Below are 23,037 nucleotides of genomic sequence, written 5' to 3' on the forward strand. Positions count from 1 at the left end.
GACGTAACGACTTACCCTACGATTTGCTTGCGACGACAAAGCGTGCGGACAGCAAGTCTGAACAAAGTTTAGAATGGCACAAATTGGAAAGACTGAGTTAAAAGTTTGAGCTCCAGACAAGTCATAGCGTGTGGATTCTCACAACGATTTGTTTGTGGTTTTATTTTAATTAATAATGTGACAATGTTCGCATGAATTTCTCAGTGAGTTAATTGAATTTTGCAAGAGTTTCCCTGGATTATAGCAAGTAAAATCACAAGAATACAGAGACAGGAAAAAGAAAAATCAGGCCTATCAGATTATTATTGAAAAGTTGGATGTGGATTATAAAGCGATAAACAAATAAGTCGCTTAGAACTGCTTCCAGAAAAGAATGTTCCTAACTTTATAAATTTATGCGGTCAGGCGCTATAGGGATAAAGATATTTATAAACCATCTATGGTATCTTAATTTACTTAATTTTCTGAACGTTTAAGGCACCCCCAGGAATTCTTGTAGAGACGTAGTTAAGACGTCTAATTTGTCTTTTTTAACTTATTTAAACAAATAGCAAAATCTAACTACAACAGTGTTGAACAACAAAAGACTGAATGTCAAGTCGTTGTACTTGGTCTGTACGTTTAACCTGCAACGTTTTGTTGACATAAGCAAATCGTACGATAAGTCATTGCATCTGAACCGTACTTTTAATAGTTAAGACTGTATGACTTAGTTAATTTTCTGTTTTACTGTAACTTTTTTGTTATCATTGAATTTAATATTATCAATTTCCTTTTTTATTTGACTATATAACGTGGATTTAAAAAAAGAGAATATAAAATTCCAATTTGGGAAGAGTGCATAAGGAGGACATTAGAGAATAGGCGGTATTAAAAGCCTGAATAAAGGTTAATTCAAATAGTTTTCTAATCTGGCGTGGAAAAATCTCGTTCTTATACAATGCAGGAGAAAATGGCTTCCTAAATTACTAAAACGGAACAGACCTATTCCAGGCGATCTTAGCGAAAGTTAAGGGACCTTAAGTTAGTTTACTTACACATTTATATTCAGGATAACACAATTACTGTAAAGAAGCTTTAATTTTATTCGGGAAGCCGGTAAACAGAAAAGTTTACTGGCTGAGATCGAGCAGTTCGCTGCATTATCTGGGATCTTTGAAAAGCACCGTACTCGAAGCTGTCGAACGATGATTTTTTTGCCCTTTGCAGTTAAAATAAATGCACCGTAAAATCATGGCAACAGGTTAAATGTTTTCCGTTGAAAAATAACTTTTACTTTCACCCGTGTTTATGGATTGCAGCGTACCCGATGGCAAAGTGCATATATGAAGATTGATGCATTTGTTTTTCTAGTTCAGTCGACTCGTTACTCGCCTCCTGTCATTTCGAATTTCACCTTTTGTCAAGCGATTTTTCAAAATTTCTCTTTTTCGAAAAAAAAATAAAAAATGTTCTATAGTAAAAAATTTATCTAGGCAATAAGAGGTACATTATTTGTATATTTGAGATATTTTTACTATTTTCCAGCTGCTTTGAAAACACGAAAAAAGGAACTTTAAAAAATCGTCCATTTTTCTACTTTTTTCCATACATATATAGTCATAATACTTATCACGTTCATTAATTGTCGATTTTGGTCAGGTCATCGATTTTGACGTAACTACTGTAATTTACTCATTAAAAGGTGTGCAAGAAGAAAATATATGCCACTGTAGTCTTACCAGATTAGTAATAGATGTAGGAGACAAAGGTTGAAATAATTAATTTTATCACAAAATCAAGGCAGGCATAACATTTCCTACAATTGCTGAAACTTTCATAATTTTGTCACTATGTTTACTATATCCCCCCCCACCCCAAGGCTTTTGAAAATTAATATAAAATAGATACAAAATTCATAAAAATTGGCGATTTTCGTCACCTATTTTGTTAAAAGTACCGTTATTTACTAAGTAAAAGAAGTAGAATAAGAATATATAAACCATTGTAGTCTTAAGGAAATAATAATGGACGTAAGAGACGTTTTAACCATTTTCAAAAATAGCTGAAAAACAAGGATCCAAAAAATTAATTTTCTGACAAAACCAAGGTACCTAAGCGTTCAAAGATGTATATATTTCGAATCTACATAAAATGTCCAATAAATGCTGAAATTTTCATAATTTTATGACTATGTTACTATATCTCTAAGGCCTTCAAATATGTTTAAAAATAGCCCAAAATTTGGTAACTTTTTGTATTCATATAGTAGTAAATATTGTCGATTTTCTCCAAGTAACAGATTTTTATAAAAATACTCTAAGTGACTAATTTAAAAGTCGCGGATTAGCAAGATATTATCCATTTTGTCCTTATGAGTACAGTGTTAGACACAGGCGAGTTTTTAACCATGACTATAAATTATACATAAATTTCTCAATAAAAATTTGGAAAGGGTTTTATCAACATTTTTAGTATTTTTATTATCTCTAATAGATTTTTTTTAATATGCCAGGGTATATCCTGATTTAAAATATACATTAGAAATTATAAAATTTTCTGAATATCATCTAGCGAAATAAAAAAATGAAATTTAAAGTGGCATTTTAGCGTCTTTTGTACAATATTTTTAGCCGCGTGATTTTCGAAGCAGATGTCGCTTTGTAACAAGTCTGAATATTCTTTTGTGCGGCCGTCTAGAATACCTTTTTGGGGTTAGGAAAATCGTAATATAACTCCTTGTTTCTCCTTTGATGTGAATTTTCCTCATAAAGCTCGCCATCTATTGCTTGTTTTTAAAGATAAAGAAATATCTTAAGATACTCTTTTTACAATGGGACTTATTTCTGAGATGTTTTTGTTTAAATAACCGCTCTGTAATATTTCAACAAACTTGATGTTTTTGTATTAACTCTCTTGAACTTTGAATTTTCATAGTGTATGTGACATTTAATTATGATAATAGTCAACTTTAAAGCGATATAAACTGACGGTAACCTTTCAAAACTTCTGTTTTCTATAATTTTAAACTTTAATGTTGCATTTCATTATTAAATACATGAAAGGCTTTAGACACTATCTCTCAAAACTTTGGAAAGTAAATGAACGAATTAATTTAAGTTTCATTGAAAATGTAGCAAAAGAAAAAATGAAACTTTATTTTATTATATTATTTTGTGTAATTATTGTTATAAAACCAAATTAAGTTCGTATTATTCGAATTATAATGTTTCAGAAATAAATGTCCTGCTTTTACTGCGTATTACAAACCGCACAGTATTAATTAATTAATTGTTTTATTTGATTATTCTACGAAATTATTTAATTTCATCTACACTTATGCAGCTTTGTTCGTTATTCAACTGGAAAAACCTCTAAATCTGTTTTAACCATTGATCGAATACAATTAAAAATTCATTACAATTTCATTATACGCACATTGTGCTTTTGCGCCCATGTGAATAGAGTTAGATTTATGAAAACTTAACGTATGCCATTGAAAACTCATTTTTGTTGGGGTTAAAAAAGTTCACCAAGTCATTAAATCGGAATGAAAAGCTTTAAATATTTTTCAAGTTTGCAAAGTTTAAAAAGTAGTAAAAAGAAAGTTTTATATTCATTTACCTGATAATATAGGTGACTATATCCGGTCTGAAAATAGTAGATTAATTAAATTTATGTTCGAATTTTACTGTAGTTTCTATATTTTTTACGTTGTTTTATTCCATTCTTTTTAAACTTGATATAGATGCTTTTTTACAATGCCTTCAGTGAGAAGATTTTTATTCTGAATTTATTATTAATAGATTTTTTTCACTAGGTTTAATACAAAAATAACAATATAGATACAAATTTCTAATAGAATTTATAGAAGCCATTAATTATAAAACTTTCGGGTCTAAAACAACAGACTGAAGAGCTCCAATTTCTGATAACTTAACATCTGTCATTGAACACATACTTTTCACATGACTAAGGCCCATAAAATCCTAACTTTGCGAATAATTTAACCCAACAAGGTCTCAAGTACAACTTGAGGGAGTCTCTTTTACGTGACTTCTGTTTAAACAGGGCTAAATACCAAATCACATTTTATGCTCGTCTGCGCTCAAGCATATGTTGTTTGTTTAAAATTTAAAAACACGTATTCTTCTTTATTTTTAGTTTAGTAATCTAATCATAACTGAACAGACTACGATACACATATTCTGTTATAAATTGATTAATAAAATTTAAATTTGATAATTTTTATATTGTATTACACGGGTAATAATTTTAATACTCATTGGTTATTTCCTATATTAATGATACCTTAAGATTACACTTACCTGTAATTGTTAAATGTATCCTCTTTACTTTAGGCGGATAAGTAGCTACTTGACATGCATATATCCCCTCATCCCTTTTAGTGACATAAGATATTTGCAGTCTGTAATTGTTAGGATATCGGAAAGCCAGATGTATGCGTTCATCTTTACTGTGCGTATTCTTCCCAACTGTCAATAGATTAATATTCTGGTTCTTGACTTGTGTCCATGTAACCTGCAAATATTTTAATAAATTATTTCTTTTGCTCTAAACCTTGAAATGATATATAAATATATTCATATATATTTTTGGCACAAATCCTATTTTTATGTGTAGAATAATAAAGTGTTTGGAAGAAAGAAAAAAAGCAATCCATGTCTATAATTTGTTTTATTTGCTTCTTCGTGAAATAGCTTTTTCAAATTTCTTCTTTATTCGACCAAATAATTCTGGATAATAAAATTTTATATCCTATATAATTCTTATCTTTACGATGCCTTCCTTTAAGAAAAATATCGATAGGTACTAAATGATAATGAGAAAATCCATTTCTTTCGTCCAGAATTAATAGAGAGAATCACTTTTATATCGAAACCTCTCAGTATTTGCAGTTGGAAATAAATTAAAAAGTTCTAATTTTATTTGTAATTAATTTAAGTTTAACGTTTCTATTACTCATTTAAAAATAATTAAAATATTCTCAAACTATATCATTTACTAATGCCTTAATTTTATGCTTTGCCGGTAAGAAGTATACATAATGACATTGATATGAAAAAATATTGCCATTAAATGATATTCTTCTTGTGTTAATTAAATTTTTGTCGATGTAGATAAAGTAAAACAGCATTAAAAGAGTTTATAGGAATGATTGTAATGTTTAGTCGAGTCTAGCGCTGCATTTCAATAGACTGACAACAAAGGATACGATAAACCCTGTGTCCGACTTTCCGTTTTCTTTCTGCCGAATTTAAAGTTAGGGAATGGTTAATTTTATTCTGTTCCGTAAATTAACTTTAAAAATTAGCAAAACCGTTCCCGAGCAATATTCTGTACAGTTTTATTTTTTTTTACTTTTTATTTGGGCTCGGCAAGAACGTATAACGAAATTGTTTTGTGTAAAATTTTACTGTAATTTATTGAATACCTTTAATTAGAGTTTCTCTCTTTTATTGTTCATAATGTGTTGGCACATGGTTTACAGTTTCTATTGTAAATTTTGAAACGTAACGTATTTTGTTTTGTTTGGCTTTGCTTTTATGTGTTGCCATACTTTTCGGTATTAAGGTATTAACAAAATTGCCGATTCTTTCCGGCTTATCTAATTTACGACTTTTAGAAAACCTGTTATTTATTCAAGCTAATAAATAGAGTATTTAAAGCCTGGATCCGTGATTAGTATTAACATTCAAGTGTAAAAAATTTAATATCAATTATTATTGTACCAAAGAATTTGATTACAAGATTTGATATTCTGGTATAATTAATTATGGTTCTGAAATCTGCTATTCCATTTTAATGAAGCGAAACATAGGATTTTAAAACAAATATGCCCCATTAGACAAAATTAAAATACAATAAATAATTATATTAAAGCAGAGGACAATACAACTAAATTTGGCCTGATTCAATCCAATCATGTCTATTTTCAATATCGGGCAAAACTGTTTTTGAATTAAGTTGGGAATATGCTACACAACGGTTTTATCTATTAATACGAGCCTACGCCTAAAAAGGGAAAAAGTTTGCATACCAAAAGATAAAAAGTTTCAAACCACATGATAATATTAAAAACGCAAATGGAATAAACTTTTAGCGGGCGTATTCGGAAGTTTGAACTGAAACAAAAGTTTTTAATTTCGATGGATTCATTCTCACCCTCCATTTGCTTCCGAATGCATCTGATATTTTTGTTTTACTTCTAATATCAAAATTGCTTTGAAGTACTTTCTTTTATAAAGGAATAAACTGCTAATTTTATTTTCTACAGAAATCAAAATGAAATATATTACCTAGCTCTGGTGCGAGAGAAAAACTTCAAGAATTTTTTTCGAAAATAATTACATCTCAAGAGCAATTTGAGAGCTAGATATGTAGTTTAGGTGTTTTTTCTCTTCTTCTCGGCCGATGTTTGAGATTAAATGAAATAAACTTGACACAGTAATTGGCTGACCATTCCATGAGTTTTACGGTTCATTAATTTACTGACATTCTTCGATGTAATTTAGCTGTTGGAACTTTCTGGTTCAACAAATGAAATCTTCGATCTGGGTATTTATAGCTCCACTATTATTATATCAATATAATTTAGATAGTTGAATTTCTATGTATATAACTCAGTTACATGTGCAATGCAATGAACATTTTTGAAAATTTATTACAAGGCATTCGAAACAAAAACTTTAATATTAACTATTATACGGTCACATAAAGACTTTTAAGATTGTATTACTGCTTTTAATTTGCTGTTTCATACCCAATATTTTCTTTAAGATAACTCATAAAGGTATGGAGTTTATTATAAAAGCGTAACAAATTTTTATGTATTTTAGTAACAGTCTAATAAAGCCTTATTTCTCAGTATAGATTTATGAAACTCATATTTATATTAGGTATGAAAATAGCGCTATGAAATACAAAGAAAGATTGTAAATTAAATGCTTGGTAATAGAATATACAACTTTATTACTCAATTGTTACCTGTAATGTGAGTTTTGAGAGTGACAATATATGGAAATGTGACAATTTATCAAATTTCTTATAGATCTGAATCTCACACGAATGCTTTTAACAGGAGGAAGCCCCCGAGCGCATGTAATGTAGGTTTATTCTCAAAGGTGCGTTAAGCTACTTTTGCCTGAATGCTTTTATTATCTAATATCGCATTAGCGTAAAAGATACTGCATGAAAACGCCACTACTCTGCGCGTAGACACGTGAAGCGTTAACGTTTTACGTAAATTAATATCTTCGATAAAATATGTAGTGATCAGCGAAGCAACGAACTTTTGTTAAGCTTCATTCCACAATCGGCTAGAAGGAATTAATTGATTATTGAGCCTAAGCGTGGATTGGGTTAAATCTTTGTCGTCGATAAACTTTGTATTTGCTATCGATAATTTTCACGATCTCTCTCTGTCTTGCTACTTCCTAGTTCTTTTTTCAGTAATTGTGTTGGTCTTTAATTAAATATTAGGATTAACTGAGATTCGATCTCGTAACATTGAGATTTGATCATAATAAATTAGAAAATTATTTTGCTCGTAAATTACATTTTTAAATCTGCCATATAAAAATTTTCATCGCATTTTTTCAGTTAATTATAAGTTATCTCTCAGACTGTTGATGTAGCATGCTTATAAATAAATAAGAAATAGTTGAGAACTTCTTTTAGGAAAACATGCGTATCCTAAAAAAATAAATTGTGACAATAAATTATTTAATTTTCTTACAATAATAATTATTCTCAAGCATAATGAATGGTTTCCGGAGTTACGTCTCTCCCACTCCTTAGAACAATGCAAATTTAGCAATCTATCGAGCAATGTAAGTGGATAATTAGTTCGTGTTAATTAATATTAGCCTAGCTATTGGTGAGGTTCAATTTAATTCCAATAGATATCATATTCCGTGTAAATTTGTCTTGTAATTCACTAATCTTTTAATTCTGCAAAAAATTATTACAGTATTTTTAAAATTCCATAGCTTCTAATAACTAAAAATATATAATTATATTTCTGAAAAAAGAAATATGAAAAGATCTATTTTAGAAGTTTATTCTCTCAATTTAGCATGTATTATGGTCGGGATTATTTAATATAACACAAGTTTAAACAGTGGAGTCGTAGCCTTTAAAAGCTTTTGTAAAATTTTAATTCTGTTAAAATTAGGTGTAAACCATATGCTTCTATATAGAGAAAGGGTGTATTTGGTAGTAGTAAAATTATTTAGGTGTTTTATGTTAGAATTAAACATCATAATACCATTCTTTTCAATAAATAAGGGATATATTCCAAGCAATAAATAAGTTTGGTTCATTTTTGAACTTTGGAAAGAAGGTTAAAGAGAGATATATATGCACAGTTAAATTTTAATCAGATAGAAAGGTTTATGCGAGTATTTTTTGGGATATAGTTCGAGGAAATCTGAATTTTGTTTATTTTTATGTGGGGCGTTTTGTTAGGGCGCTGAATTTAAAATATGGTCTATTTATTAAACCATTTTTGGGTTCCAAGATTTGATTAGGGCTCCACCTACATAAATTCGTTGGTGAAAATTATTTCTCCGACATAAAATACAGAGAAGGAAACTTCGGGGAAATATTTCTCTCACCGCTAAATTGCTATCAATTTATTAACATCAAACTTTTTTTTTATTAAATTAAAGAATGTTGGTAGAAATATAGTAATATAAAAATCTTTTTATTTAAATGATCTAAAAAGAAGTCAGGAAGTGGTTCTAATTCAAGAAAGAAAATTAAAGCTAAATTAGGCAAAGAAAATAAAGTCCTCCACCAAGAGTGCCAGCCCACCAAGGGATAGAAGGTAATGAAAAAGCAAACGATCTCGCTAGAAGAGCAGCGAACGCTCTACTCTCTAACTGGACCAGAACCAAGTGGAAACCAACTTAAAGCGAACTCAAGAACCTTGAAGACATCATCGTGCGTAACCTGGAATGGGAATCCTCCAACAATCTAAGACACTCGAAGAAATTTCTCAGAACTTATGACCGAGAAAAATCTAAAAGATTTTCCTTAATTTAAGTAATAACAGTCTCCGTATTGTCATGGTTTTTGTCCCCTGAATGAACACCTTAGTAGATTGAAGCTAACCTAACCTAACTGAAACAAACAGGTAGCATACAAAGCACTAGGACACCTCATTACTCGTTCTCATTATATATAAAAAACAATTCTCTGTAAAATCCTCTTAGATACTCGCTTTTCAAGCTGAGACTGTATGATAAGTTGGGCACACAATAGGATCTATAAGGCTGCGGTGATTAACCTTCTACCTCAACAATCTCCAATATACTATATTCAATGATTTAGCAAAGTGAAATAATTGTTATAGAAATATTGAATTTGAAATTAGTAAAACGAGAATTATCTTTCAAAAATCGGACAGAATAAATTGTCTTTTGTGCAATTCGTTAAAGACAGAAAGTCAGGTGCAGCGTTATCGGATGGAGCTTTAAAATTAAAAAAGTAGAGTAAGGCGTTCTTAGATTTACGTACGGTTTTGTCGCCAAGAAGTCCGATGCGACAGTCGAGATTTATGGTGGATCCAACTCTAGCGGTGACGTGAGTCAGTTCGGATCCTTCTTCAAAAAAAGGGCCCTTAAGTCTGGGATTTGGCGATGGGAAGATTGGCTTATACTTGGTTGGATTCTCATCTCTGAAAAATGAACAGAATCTTCACCGATTAATACTTACGAATGTTTAAAGATACTTGACTATGTTTTATTGGAAATAGCTTGTTATGAAGTTTTATTTCAAGAATATTTGAGTTCCAATCTAGCCATTTTCATGATTTGAAGTCAGACTACACTCACCGGCACGAATAACGGATACCTTAAAATTTTGTTGTATTTTTTAGTTTATATATATTGTGTTCTAGTGGACTGAATTGCATTATTTTTTAAGTAATTTGTAACTAAATTAATTGACTTTTTAGTATCTCTCTCTGAATTAAAAATGAAAGTTTCTAACCGTCAATTATACGAGGAAAAACAAAACTGGTTGATCTCAATAGCTTTATTTGTTTAGAGATATTCGCTTTTGAAGGAGACACTGATATTTTCTTTATTATTGTTTCTATTATTATTATTCTATTTACTTTTTACTTAATTTTTACTTATTTTAACTTTACATTAAAACCCTGCCTTTACTATTAGATTGTTATATTCCACAGGGTGTTTTAAACTTTCACCAGTACATCAAAATTTTGTCTTCCCTTGTATAATTGACAGATGAACTTTCATTTTTAATTAAGAATTCAAGTTATTTAGCTAAAAACTGCATAAAAAATAATCAAAATCGGCTCACTGGAAAAAAATATATTAAACTTTAAAATACATAAAAATTTTATGGTGCCCGTTATTCGTGCCGGTGAGTGTAAACGACGGCTTTTTATATTACAACAATAATAGTTTACATTTTAGTTAATTTTCATGAGTTTCTTAGCTTTGGATTAAAATGTAGGTTAATTGCTTCTTCCCATAGAAGATAATGTAAGAAAACCACAGCTTACTTAAACTGTAATTGACTCTTTCGTCTGTATAAAGTTAAAATTTTAACCTCCTGAAGCATATCCTCAGCAACTCTAATTTTAATTTATAAAATCTAATTTTTTCTTGATTTTATTAGAAGCTTGTCAAATTGGCTTTTTGAATTTAATCATATACTTGGTGTTAAATAAAAAATTGATAGAATATTGTGGTTCTTTCTTTAATAAACGTCTCTTAAATTTACACTCTTTATGTACGAACGCTGTTCTAAACGTGATTCAGTATTCAAAACTTTATTTTACATAATTTAACTTGAACCATGCACCCTTCTCGGACGTTGTGTGTTTAATTTACGTCAAGATTTTTTCTCATATTTTAGAAATGTTTGCAGCAATTTTACATACTCGTAACTCTGTGTAATGTTGGTAGCTCCTAGTTCAATTTTGTTGGAGTGTACAGGAGGTTCTTCTAGCTTCGGTTCTGCAATTGACGGCTGAATAGTTGTTATTTCTTGAGCTTTTGTTGGCGGAATTTGAGCTACTACTGTAGGTACATGTATTGACTCTGAAAAAGAAGAAACATTTTGATATCATATTTTATTTTAAAATTACAACAAGAGTTCATATTTTGAACTGGGAGCTAAGTTTGTATTTTGAACTTTTTTATGTAAAATTTTTTTATACATTTTATGTAAAAATTATTATTAACACTGGACGTACAGAAATTAATAGCTTTTTTTGTAAAAGATCAATTCTAGTAAACTAATAATGTAAAAGGATAACCCGACAATTTTTAAAGTATTTTTCCGATAAATCAGGGGATATTTAATTGATGTAAACATTCGCAAGCATTTGCACTGTCAGCGCCATATTGGTGTGACGTCAAAGTGATTGATGTAGTGTACTACCAAAATAATGGAGTTGATCCTAGGTACCGGCACCTACATATACAAAACCGCACGTATGATTTATGGCCATAAGAGCAATTCCCGACAAGAGAACTAAGAATATACCAGTTTTAAATTCCATTGTTGCTCTTGCCTACGCATGCAGGCTTATTCAAAGGCCGATAATAATGTTAGGGGCGCTGTAAAAGTAAAGACCGTCAAAAAGGCCCGCTTTTGTTTATTTTCCTACTTTAAACTACAGAATTTTTCAATTTGGTAGTTTAAACGAATAGTTTTGAGCGAACGGGAGACGGTACTCTACGTTTTGTTTTAAGTTCGCGTTATATACAGAACAGTTTAATGGGAAAAACTTTAAACAAATTCGAACAAGTTCTTAATCTCCTATTAAGAATACTTTGGGGTTTTTCTTTTATAAAATACAGTATAAAACATTCTTCAATGACAAAGTTTTATCTCACGTAGGAACCGAGGAAATAAAGTCCGTTTATTGTCAAAGTAAATTTTTTCTTTAAGCTTTTTATGAGCAATTTTGGTTTTACGATCGAGTTAAAACATAAATTATACATTTTAATGGGTAATATATATTACTTATTAAAACTTTAAAAGTACTAATACTATACTCATCAGGCAAACATGGCCTGTATTTTCTTGTTCTACGCCATTAAATAAGTAAAGAATAATAATTTTATCAAATACGATGTCTTGACCAGAATAGTCAGTTATCATGACTATGCGTAAGGAAAAAAGTCAAAAAATTGTCCATTATTAGTTAATTTTTACCGGTATTCGAAGCTCTTAGAAAAACCGTAAACCCTTTTCATAAAGTTTTGAAAATTACAAGGTTTATAGAAAATTTTATGTACTTTTAGATAATATAAAAATATAGTGCTTACATTCTTTGGTTTTATTAGAAAATTGATTTGCTTGAACACTTCTTTTTAAGCAAATTGTGATGATGGTTAAAACTTTTCATACATCAAGGGCCATAAATGCCAGACCATAATGGCCTATCATTTTGTGTCCTGTGATTTTTAATTAGTAAATAACAATAGTTTGATCAAGATCCGTGACATGACTAAAATCGCCAATTTTCATGAACATATATGAGGAAAAATTAATCGAAAATCTCCATTTGTGACCATTTTTTTCGTGTTTTCGAGGTTACTTAAAACATAGTAAATCCGGTCATAAATTTTAAAAATTATAGTGATTATAGGAAATTTTATGATATTTTTAGATAATATTGGTGCTTACGTGCTTTGGTTTTATTATAAAATTGATTTTTCAAACCGTTTCTTCGTTTTGAGCAAATTTTGATGTTGATTAAAACGTTTTCTACATCAAGGACGTAAAACATAAAACCATATTTGGTTTAAATTTTAATTTTCTTCGTTTTTCCTTATTAGTAAATTACAGTAGTTTTATTAAAACGGGTGACGACCAAAATTGTAAATTTTGACATTTATACACTTCTTTTATTTTTTAATTCTATACTTTGAATACTGAAAAATATGAGTTATTTAAAAATCATGCGTATATCTTCATATTTTGAAGAAAAATATCGTTAAAACTTTGCGATTCCATGCGGTTTATAGATAAAATATTATCTTATAATTAAATTCGGGTAATTTGTTAGAAAACATAGAATAAAGAGCAATTTATTGCAAGGATTATGTAAATTTTTCGGCAAACAACTTTAATAGGTCGGGTAAATAATTCAGTAGGGTCGGCAGCGTGTTTCTCCACTTGTTAAATTTCGAAACACGTATGTTGAAGTAAGGCGCGTAACGATATTAAAATTAATTAAGTCAAATAATTTTCGCCGCCGCTGCTTTGATTCATCTTCGTCTAAGTCGAGTTTTTTTCATTTTATAATATCCATCGGCGTGTTAGTTACTTGTTCGATAACTGTCATTCCGGCAAGTTTACAGCCAAATATTTTCTAAATTTCGAATCTTCGATGCGATCCTAACAAGATGACACCTTTTCTAAAATTCCTCTAACCATTGTAATCATAATTCCCATCGGCCCGTTCGTTGGTTAGTTGTTCGACAAGTGTCATTCCGGCAAGTTTATAGTTAAACATTGCCTGAGTTCCTAATCTTCTACGCGATCCTTACAAGATGACACTTTTTCTAAAATTCCTATAACCATTGTAATCATAATATCTATCGGTGCAATAATTAGTTGTTCGATAAGTGTCATCCCGGCAAGCATCCGGCCATCTTATCTGATAGTCAAGCAGCGTTAAAAGCGATCAATTCAGTATCAATCAATTCGAAATTGGTCAAAGAATGCATAGAGAAGCTGAATAAATTAGGCAAAGAAAACAAAGTTCTCCTACTCTGGGTGCCTGCTCAGCAAGGGATAGAAGACAATGAAAAAGCAAATGATCTTGCTAGAAAAGGAGCGAACACTCCACTAGGACCAGAACCGTTCTGCTTTCCAAGTGGTAACCAACTCAAGGTGGAACTCAAGAACTTGGAAGACTCCATCCGCAACCTGGAATAGGAATCTTGCAACGGCCTAAGACACTCGAAGAAGTTTCTAAGGGCTTACGATCAAGAAAAATCAAATATCTTCCTAGATTTAAGTAAGAACAATTTTCGGATTGTCATGGGGTTTTTAACAGGACACTGTCTCCTCAATGAACATCTCAGTAGATTGAAACTAAGAAGGAACGGCGAATGCAGATTCTGTGGGGAAAATGGGGAAACACCAGTACACCTCATCACTGAGTGCGCCGAGACGACAACCAGTCGTGCCATGAACTTTGGTACGACTGATATTGGAGATGGAGAACTATCTTCTATAAAACCGTCCCAGATACTTTTTTGTCAAAACCCTGGGACGGTATGATGAGTTATAACTCAAGAAAGGGGAACACAATAGATCTGTAAGGTCGCGGTGATTAACCCCCCTCTCACTCATTCTAAAAAAAAATTCTAAGCATCCGGCAAGTTTACAGCCAAATATTGCTAAAATTTCTAATCTTCGAAGCGATCCTAACAAGATAACAAAATTCTATAACAAAATATTTAAATCTTTATAAAATAGTCGGCAGCATTCAATTTGTAATAAAGTTATAAATTCCATTATTACGTCTTGCATTATATTTGTTCCCACCCTACCGGGTCGTTTTCGCTTCAGTTGCTCAGTAATCCTTGCTTTCCACAAGATTTAATGCAGAAGCGGAAAAGGTCAATCTTGATTTTGCCTTGCGAAATGTTTCAAATGTTTAACCGTTTAAATTTCTCCGTTTTGCCATTCTTAACAACCGCATTGACCTCACTGACACAACGGAGAGACCTTTTTTCCGATTTTATTTGCTATTAACTTTTACAGTCTCTCTGTTGATCAACTTAACTGCTATCTGGCACAGCAGTACCTTAATTTTAGTTTTAACTGGTTAATAACTAAGTTAATAACTAACGCACCGATGGATACTTTGAAGAAAACTTGATGTTTTTAAGGTGATATTTTTAGTTATTAAAATTTGCATTGTTCTTACTGACACGTGATAAGATGTGTCAATTTTTGTTAAAGTACTGTTATTTACTTATCAAATGTCATATAATTTGAAAATACAAGCTATTCTGACCTTACAAGTGCAGTATAGTAGATATAGATTACTAGGTACAAAGAAAAAAAGTCAATTTATTCAAAAAACTAAAGTACCTAAGCATTAAAGCTGTTGGTTAGGTTAGGGTATATAAACCTAAATCTACACAAAATTTTCTACAAATTCTGAAGTCTTTATAATTTTCTGTTTATATTTTCTACTTTTCTAGGCTCCTTGAAAAATTGCCAAAAATTGGCTTTTTTTCGATAGTTCAGTTCATTATTTGAATGAACTTTTCCATTTTCATGTCATGAAAATTTCCATTTTCGTCATGTCACCAATTTTGTTAAAACTGTTGTTATTTACTAACTAAAATATGTAGAATAAGTAATGGACGTAGATGGTGTGTTTTAATCCTCATCAAATATAGCTGAAAAACAAGGGTTCAAAAAATTAATTTTCTCACAAAGCTAAAATACTTAACCCTTTAATGGTGTATATAATTTGAATTTACATAATATTTTCTACAAATACTAAAATTTTCAAAATGTTATAACTATATTTACTATGTTTCTAAGGCCTTTGAAAATTCGTAAAAATAAGTGAAAATATTTTAGGGGAAGTATATTTTGACCCCAAAAACAAGCCTATGAGAATTTTTTTCGCAAAAAATTTGGAAATCATTTTTTGAAAAATTTATTTGAAAATTTTAAAACAATTTTAATAGACATAATATCTTCATAACATAGGTAGAAGATTACATTTACAAGAAAGAGAATTCAGAAAAAATCCAGTGGTTCTCAAAATTTAGGCCAACAATATATTTTTTTTAATTTTCAAACTAAAATATCTCGGTTATGTTGGACTTATTTGAAGAACGACAAGAAGAAGATATATTTCTTTTATAGAGATCTACCAGTCCTGAAAATATTTGCACTTATTTAAGACTCGCTTTGTGTAGTCACGAAAATTGACAATTTTGGTCAAGTCACCGAATTTGATAAAACTATAGTTATTTACTTATTCAATGGGGTAAAACACAAAAATACAGATTATACGAGTATAGTATTAGATGTATGCAATTTTTTTTTATTATGAACAGCAATCGCTCAAAAACAAGTGTTTGTAAAATCAATTTTCTTACAAAATTATAGGACACTTAAGAATTTTCATTTTTATATATTTTAAAAGTACATAAAATTTTCTGCAAATATGTAAAGAGTATATATATATATATATATATATATATATATATATATATATATATATATATATATATATATATATATATATATATATATATTCAAACAAAGCTTACTATTTTTCTAGGCGACTTAAATAAATAGTCAATGTTATAGTCAAATGTTAATATTTCAAATCATCCATGTGACAAAAAAGCATATATACAAGTACAATATAAACTTCTAAAAATATTTATCACTAACAGACATACTATAAGAACAGAGAGAATGGAAGATTAGGCCACTAGAAGTCGGCTAATATTTCAAATCACCCATGTGACAAAAAAGCATATATACAAGTACAATATAAACTTCTAAAAATATTTATCACTAACAGACATACTATAGAATACACAACTTTTAAATATAGATGGTCTGTTTTATTAAGGAATGACTTACATATTTTTTTTTATTCTTTTATCTACGTCGGCCTTTCTGAACAAATGTTGCATCGCTGTTATATAAATGTAAGATCTAACAAAAGAGACTACATATCCGTTGACGGCGATGACATATGTGTTGTTAGATTATGCATTGTATTGTAGCTGAACTGAAGATAAAGAAATGCGTTCATGCACTTTGAAGTTTAAACTTTGCATCAAGAGTAATGACTGGAATAATTTTTATTTTCAACTTAACGTTACTTTTAGTAGTTAGATGGTATTTCATAATTTATAAGGATATGAAGCTTATTTAAATTTTATATTTGATATGTTAAACTACCTTAATTTGAATAGTAACATGATAATACTGTTGTAGAAACTTAAAATCCACCCCGTTCTTGCTATAATAAAACTATGGGCGTAGCTATGTTTTGACTTAGGGTGGTGCAAATAAATTCCAAAAAATCGGTACTAAAATCTGCTCTCAACAAAACTGTAATTTTATTTTAAAACTAATCTGCGAGGGTTCTAGTTAAATCTTCACAAAATTTCGATTTCAAATTTATTTTTCATTTCTTTAATCAATGTACTTTTCATCTACAAGATTTTGCGTGATTATGTTGAAGACGTGATAAATAAATAGTAAAAGCAAAAGTAATAGCGAAGAAACGAAAATTAAATGTTTGTGTTTGTATGCAGGTGTTGGAAGCAGTTTTTTCGACTTCTTTTTGGGGGTCAACGAATTAAGCAGCCAGGATCAAATATTTATATTTCAATGCTTTTAAAACTAAATTTTTTTATAAGAACCAAGTTATTTTAATTGTTCCAGATATCTTGTATAATACATAATCAAACTGAGTTTTAAATAACTTAAATGGTGTATAAATGAAAAAAAAAATATTCGAAATATATTGAATATATTTTTTACCGTTGTTGATTGTTGTTCTTGATATACCATTTTGCAAAATATGAAGATACTTTTAAAAACTATTTGAACTACAAGAAATTATGCATGAGCTAGAACACTAGGATGAGGCAACTGCTCCACGTTGCCTTGCCGTCGTTACGCCTATGAATAAAACTGTTAAATTTGCATAGCCTAAATAAAAAAAGTTGTGTAGTCACAAACAACCAACTCGGGCTAGCCTTAATTGCATTGAAAAAATACATTAATATTAAAAAGGAAACTTAACACCGTGAAGTATACTAACCTGCAGCTTGTGAACAAACCATTATTTCATACAAGACCAGCAACGTTGGGAAAGCTTTTTTAACACGATGAATCATTTTCATTATGAATCTCTAATTACTTGGGAAGTATCCCTTGGTATCTATCCATCCTGAAACAATAAAATTTAATTACCGACCCATCGTTTACGAAAGTAATATTTCATCAACGGTTTTGCCTCGAAAAAAAAAACTAATAATTTATCGATTTATTATTGGCCGCTCAAGAAAATCATCTCCTAATAGGTTTTAAAAATTATCTAAAAGATTTTCATCATAATTTTCGCTCTTTAGAGCGGAAGTAATAATAAATAATATTGATTTTGAACGCTTCTAATTTTTTTATATTAAAGTAGACTTGAAACTTACTAGTTTGGATAAAATTGGTGTATCTTGTAATTTCAATATTGTAATTTCCTTGAAGCTGCTTATTTATCTATAATTCTATTATCTATAAGGACAAAAAGAAAAAGTGTGTCTGTAAAGCAGTAAATTCCAGAACTAATGAAGATATATTTAAAATAAAATGAAATAGTTTAGTCTGGCCAGTAAATCTTTTAGTTTTCTTCGCAGAGGTGCGAGAGTGTATTTAAAACCTAGATAAGGTGGCGATAAATTTTTATACAGTCTAAAATAGGCAATGAATTTTTGTGCCTTTTGTATAAATCATTCCACACATGCTAGTTTGTTTCAAACATAAAATTTTTAGATTTAAATCCGTTGAGGATCAGAATTTTAAAGATAATTCACTTAAATTGCGTTTATTTCCTTTAAGGTTTTTTGGAGATAAAGTATGTTACAGTAGACTCTATCATTATCAAACAATAACAAAGTAAGTCAAAAGACTAGTTAGTAAGTTACAAAAGGGCTGCTCAAACTAAATTTTCAGTTTGAGCTGCCTCTAAAGGAAATCCATTTAAAAATTCATACTCTAATGTACGCATTTTCTTTGAAAAGTTAAGTTTTATGAAAGTAATTCATATAACGCAAACACCTAACATGTATATGCACTTTAAAATGCGGCACGAAACTTTTGAATACATTTTAAACTTTTCTTCGAGATTTCCTATAGAAATTTGCACTTTTTTATTCCTAAGAAAATAATAGAGGGTTTTTAGTTGATACCAACTTGTAAAGACTTCATCAGCCTTGTTTTATTAGGCTAACCAGTCGTACTACTTTTGTTTAACTTCAGTTATAATTTACATAAATAATTAAATTAATTTAGCGGATATTATTTTTTTTCTCCAAAAGTAACAACTGTATTTTTCTTTAAAAAAATGTTTGTAAAATTATGTATACCTCATGTAATATTTTGTCATATTACCTACATGAGATAATCATATTTTAAATGAGATATATAATATGATTGTTCATCTGACTATTTAATGAAAATATTTTACCTCATTTTACCTCTTATTTTATTTATTTTGTAAAATGAGATGACTTCAAATAAAATGAGATAATATATGTATATGTAAAATATGGTGGTTTTATTTAAGGACATTTAATTTATAGGGAGAATTAAAAATTCCTATGTTAGATAAGATTATCACAGTATTTTTGATCCAATTCTTTTTAACGGTCTTCTTTAAAAACTAAATTTATTTTCTAGGATCCAGTGTAAAATATAGTCTCATATTATAATATAAGTTAATATAAAATGTCTTCTCTCTAAGTCTTATCACATTTTACCTATATGTTGTGTATATCATGTAAAATATGGTGGCCACATTTAAAGAAAATTAATTTATAGATTGAGAATTAACAAATCTCATTTTATATAGTATGATCACAGCTTATTTAATTAATTTTGATCATTATTTGACAATATTAAGGTGTTTTTTGAAAAACTAGAACTAACAGAATTTGGTGTAAAATCTAATCACATATAATGTAGATTCCATCTCATAAAAATAATATTCTTAATATAAAATGAGATGATTTCATTTAAAATGAAATAAATTTACATTTAAAATTTACCCTCATCAATGAAATAATCATTAATTTTGAGGAGGAATTAAAATTAGGTTACAGTAGAAATTAAATTTCTTTTGATAGATATCTGTCACATGAGTGTCTATAATGAGATATTACCAGGTTTATACTCGTTGGGTTTGTTTTGATTAATAGTTAGATAAATTAGTGCTAGTTATTCGGGGCTTGATCACATGACGATAGGTATATAACGTATATAAAAGGAATGGTGCATAATATTACTTATCCAATTCGAATGGGGTTTGAATAAATTCATTTAAAGTATGCCGTAATCACGATCGGGAGTCTTGTAAGTTCGGCAACAGTTGTAACCTCATCTTAGTGCACCAGTGCAAATGTTGGTGGGCGGAGATAGTAATGAGGCAATTGGAGCATCGCCCAGACAAGGAAAACTAGAAATTAGTACACAAATTTGTCCCATTCCAATGTCTTATCTGAATTTCAATCCGCGATCTACGTTTCGCCGAGGCCAAATTGCACGGGAACTTTTTACATGTCTTAAATATTGATCGATCGCTGTAAATAATGGGTAAGTTAGAAGCCTGACAAAAACGCTAGCATCCGTTTAACTTTGCTTGTATGCAGAGATAACTTTTTACTTTGATCCTTCCGGTTTTAAAATGTTTTCGAATACCGCGGCTTCACCGTGGATAGGGCGAAAACGTTAGACAAAAGCTTTTCAAACATTTTTGCATATTTTTTTACCGCGCGGCTCTATCCGTTTTGCTCGATAGTGAATATGTTAGAAGAAAATCTAGGGTAGTTGCATTAGTTCAAACTTATAAAAAGATCGGGGCTTAAATGCTTTGTTTTTTGAATTTTTCTTTTTGAGGAAATTTTGATAATGTATCTATCAAGTACTGTAAATGCAAGGCAAACAATGGCCTATATTTTTGTATTCTACGCCCTTTTTATTATTAAATAATTAAGATTATTAAAATGGCCAGTTTTTTCATAACCATATCAAAATTGCCATTTTTGGATATTTTTAGCCGTTTTTGAGGCCCTTTCAATACTAATAAACCCTATCATAACATTTTTAAAATTAAAATGTTTATAAGAAATTTTATGAACTTTTAGAAAATATGAAAGTATTGGGGTTTAAGTGTTTTGAATTTATTAGAAAATTGATTTTTTAAACCTTTGATTTTGGGCAAATTTTGATGCTGGTTTTATTTTACTTTACCTACATCAAGGATTGTTGTAAAAGCAAGGCTACAATGGCCTATATTTTTGTGTTCTACATCTTCTTATTAGTAAATCGCAGTAGTTTGATAAAAATCCATGACATGATCATAACTGCCTATTTTTATGTATGGAAAAACTTGACAATTTTTGTCTATTTTTTACCCGTGTTTGAGGCACTTAGAATAATAGTGAACCCAGTCATAATATTTTTAAAATTACGGTATTTATAGTAAATTTTATGTACTTTTAGAGGATATAAAAACATTAGGGCTTAAATGCCTTTGGTTTTATTAGAACATTTATTTTAACAACCAAACCCTTGTTGAATTTTGATGCTGGTTAAAACTGTCTACACCAAGGACGGTAAACGCAATGTTATATGTAGTTATTATAAATTATATAAACTAAAATATAATCTATGTTATATTTTAGTTTTCTACGTCTTTTAATTAGTAAATAACAATAGCTTTATCAAAATTGGTGACATAACGAATATAAATAATTAGGTAGCTCTTAAATTGCATTTGTCAATCATGCCAATTACACAGTCACTTGATTTTTATTAAATCTAAAAAATTATAAAAACAAATAACAAAGCACACGGCCCTTTTTGTATGTTTTTTTATAGACAAAATAATAATTTCATTTATATAATATATTTTTTAATAATTGAAAATACATTTATAGTTTACCCTAAACATCCTTTAAAAGCACGGAAAACATACAACATGCGTTGTAAATATCATCGGTTTATCTCAATGTTTGGCAATTTTGAAAGCAATGTAATAATAACAGAAAAAGCCATCAAAAAACGGCGATTTTCGGCTTTTCACCAGGATAAAATGATCCTAAAATTTGTCGATCTTGTTTATCTCTCTATTTTGGTAAAATTACAGTCAGAAAATTTGCAGGAATTTATTGTTGTCATCATTTTGACTTATAAATAACAGTTTTTTTAAGTAAACGTCATTTAAACTAGTATATTTCTGCTTACTTTTTAAGTTTTTAGTTAGTGGGCACAAAATAGTTACTTTACTTTCGTCAATTTATTCTTTAAACGTAACTAGTCAAAAAATCGGCTAAGCTATTGTGAACGACGTCCTAAAAACTGGCTGTAAACCGATTCAATTCAAGTATTTGGAAACAACTCTAGTGCTAGGTCATAAACTGGGAATTACACAAAGCCGGCTGCTATAAAGCGGTGCTTATTCCTTTCATTTTGAAATATCTGAATCGTTATAGAGAACTACAAATAAAATCTATACCTTTATTCAAGCATTATCAAAAAGCACATTATAATTGTAAGAAAGAACCATAAAGAACACGATTATAAAAGTGACAATTATCCATAGAAACGAAGCGTTTCAGAAAATAATAATTATTAATGCGGTTGAAGCAAAGGAGCTTGGAACACCCTCAAAAGGAGAATTTTACTACTCCAACTCCCTGTGGATACATACCAAGAATATACAATTATGAGAAACACCTTACTATAACATTGAGTAATAAAAGATATTTTAAGGGAAAAACAGCAGTTAAAAGACAGGGATAGAAGAATTTGGACCGAAAACTCAATATTCCGAACCAATCGGCACTTATTCCAGCATCCTTAAGGTAGAAATTTACGATAGTTTCCATCTTTACCATCGAAACATGGGAACTATCGGAAACAAGAAATAGCCATCTTATTTGATAGCCAAGCAGCCTTAAGCGCTATCAACTCATTAACCATCAATTCGAAGTTGGTCAAAGATTGCCTAGAGAAGCTGAACCAATTAGGCAAAGAAAATAAAGTCCTACTATTTTGGGTGTCTGCCCGCCAGTATAGAAGGTAATAAAAAAGCAAATAATCTAGCTAGAAAAGGAACGAACATTCCATTGGACCAGAACCGTTCTGCTTCCCAAACGGAAATCCTCTTAAAGCAGAACTCAAGAACCTGAAAGGCTCTATCAGTAACCTGGAATGGGTTCTTCCAACCCCCCGGTCTAAGACACTCGAAGATATTTCTCAGGACCC

At 29.9% G+C, this 23,037-nt stretch overlaps 1 protein-coding gene across 2 annotated transcripts in view; it reads right to left on the reverse strand.

Annotated features, from left to right (window-relative positions):
• The window catches only part of LOC115882344 (hemicentin-1-like), a 176,990-nt gene that overhangs the window by 35,430 nt on the left and 118,523 nt on the right, over positions 1 to 23,037 (reverse strand). For both annotated transcript variants that reach the window (XM_030900367.1, XM_030900368.1), the window contains exons 3-6: positions 17,819 to 17,947; positions 10,919 to 11,078; positions 9,523 to 9,682; positions 4,308 to 4,521 (exon numbers count right to left, since the gene is read on the reverse strand). In XM_030900367.1, the coding sequence (XP_030756227.1) occupies positions 4,308 to 4,521; positions 9,523 to 9,682; positions 10,919 to 11,078; positions 17,819 to 17,900 (616 nt within the window). In that variant the 5' untranslated portion in view covers positions 17,901 to 17,947. The remainder of the gene's footprint in view (positions 1 to 4,307; positions 4,522 to 9,522; positions 9,683 to 10,918; positions 11,079 to 17,818; positions 17,948 to 23,037) is intronic.

The sequence above is a fragment of the Sitophilus oryzae genome, unplaced genomic scaffold (assembly GCF_002938485.1).
Source record: "Sitophilus oryzae breed Bouriz unplaced genomic scaffold, Soryzae_2.0 scaffold_177_pilon_pilon, whole genome shotgun sequence".
NCBI lineage: Eukaryota > Metazoa > Arthropoda > Insecta > Coleoptera > Curculionidae > Sitophilus > Sitophilus oryzae.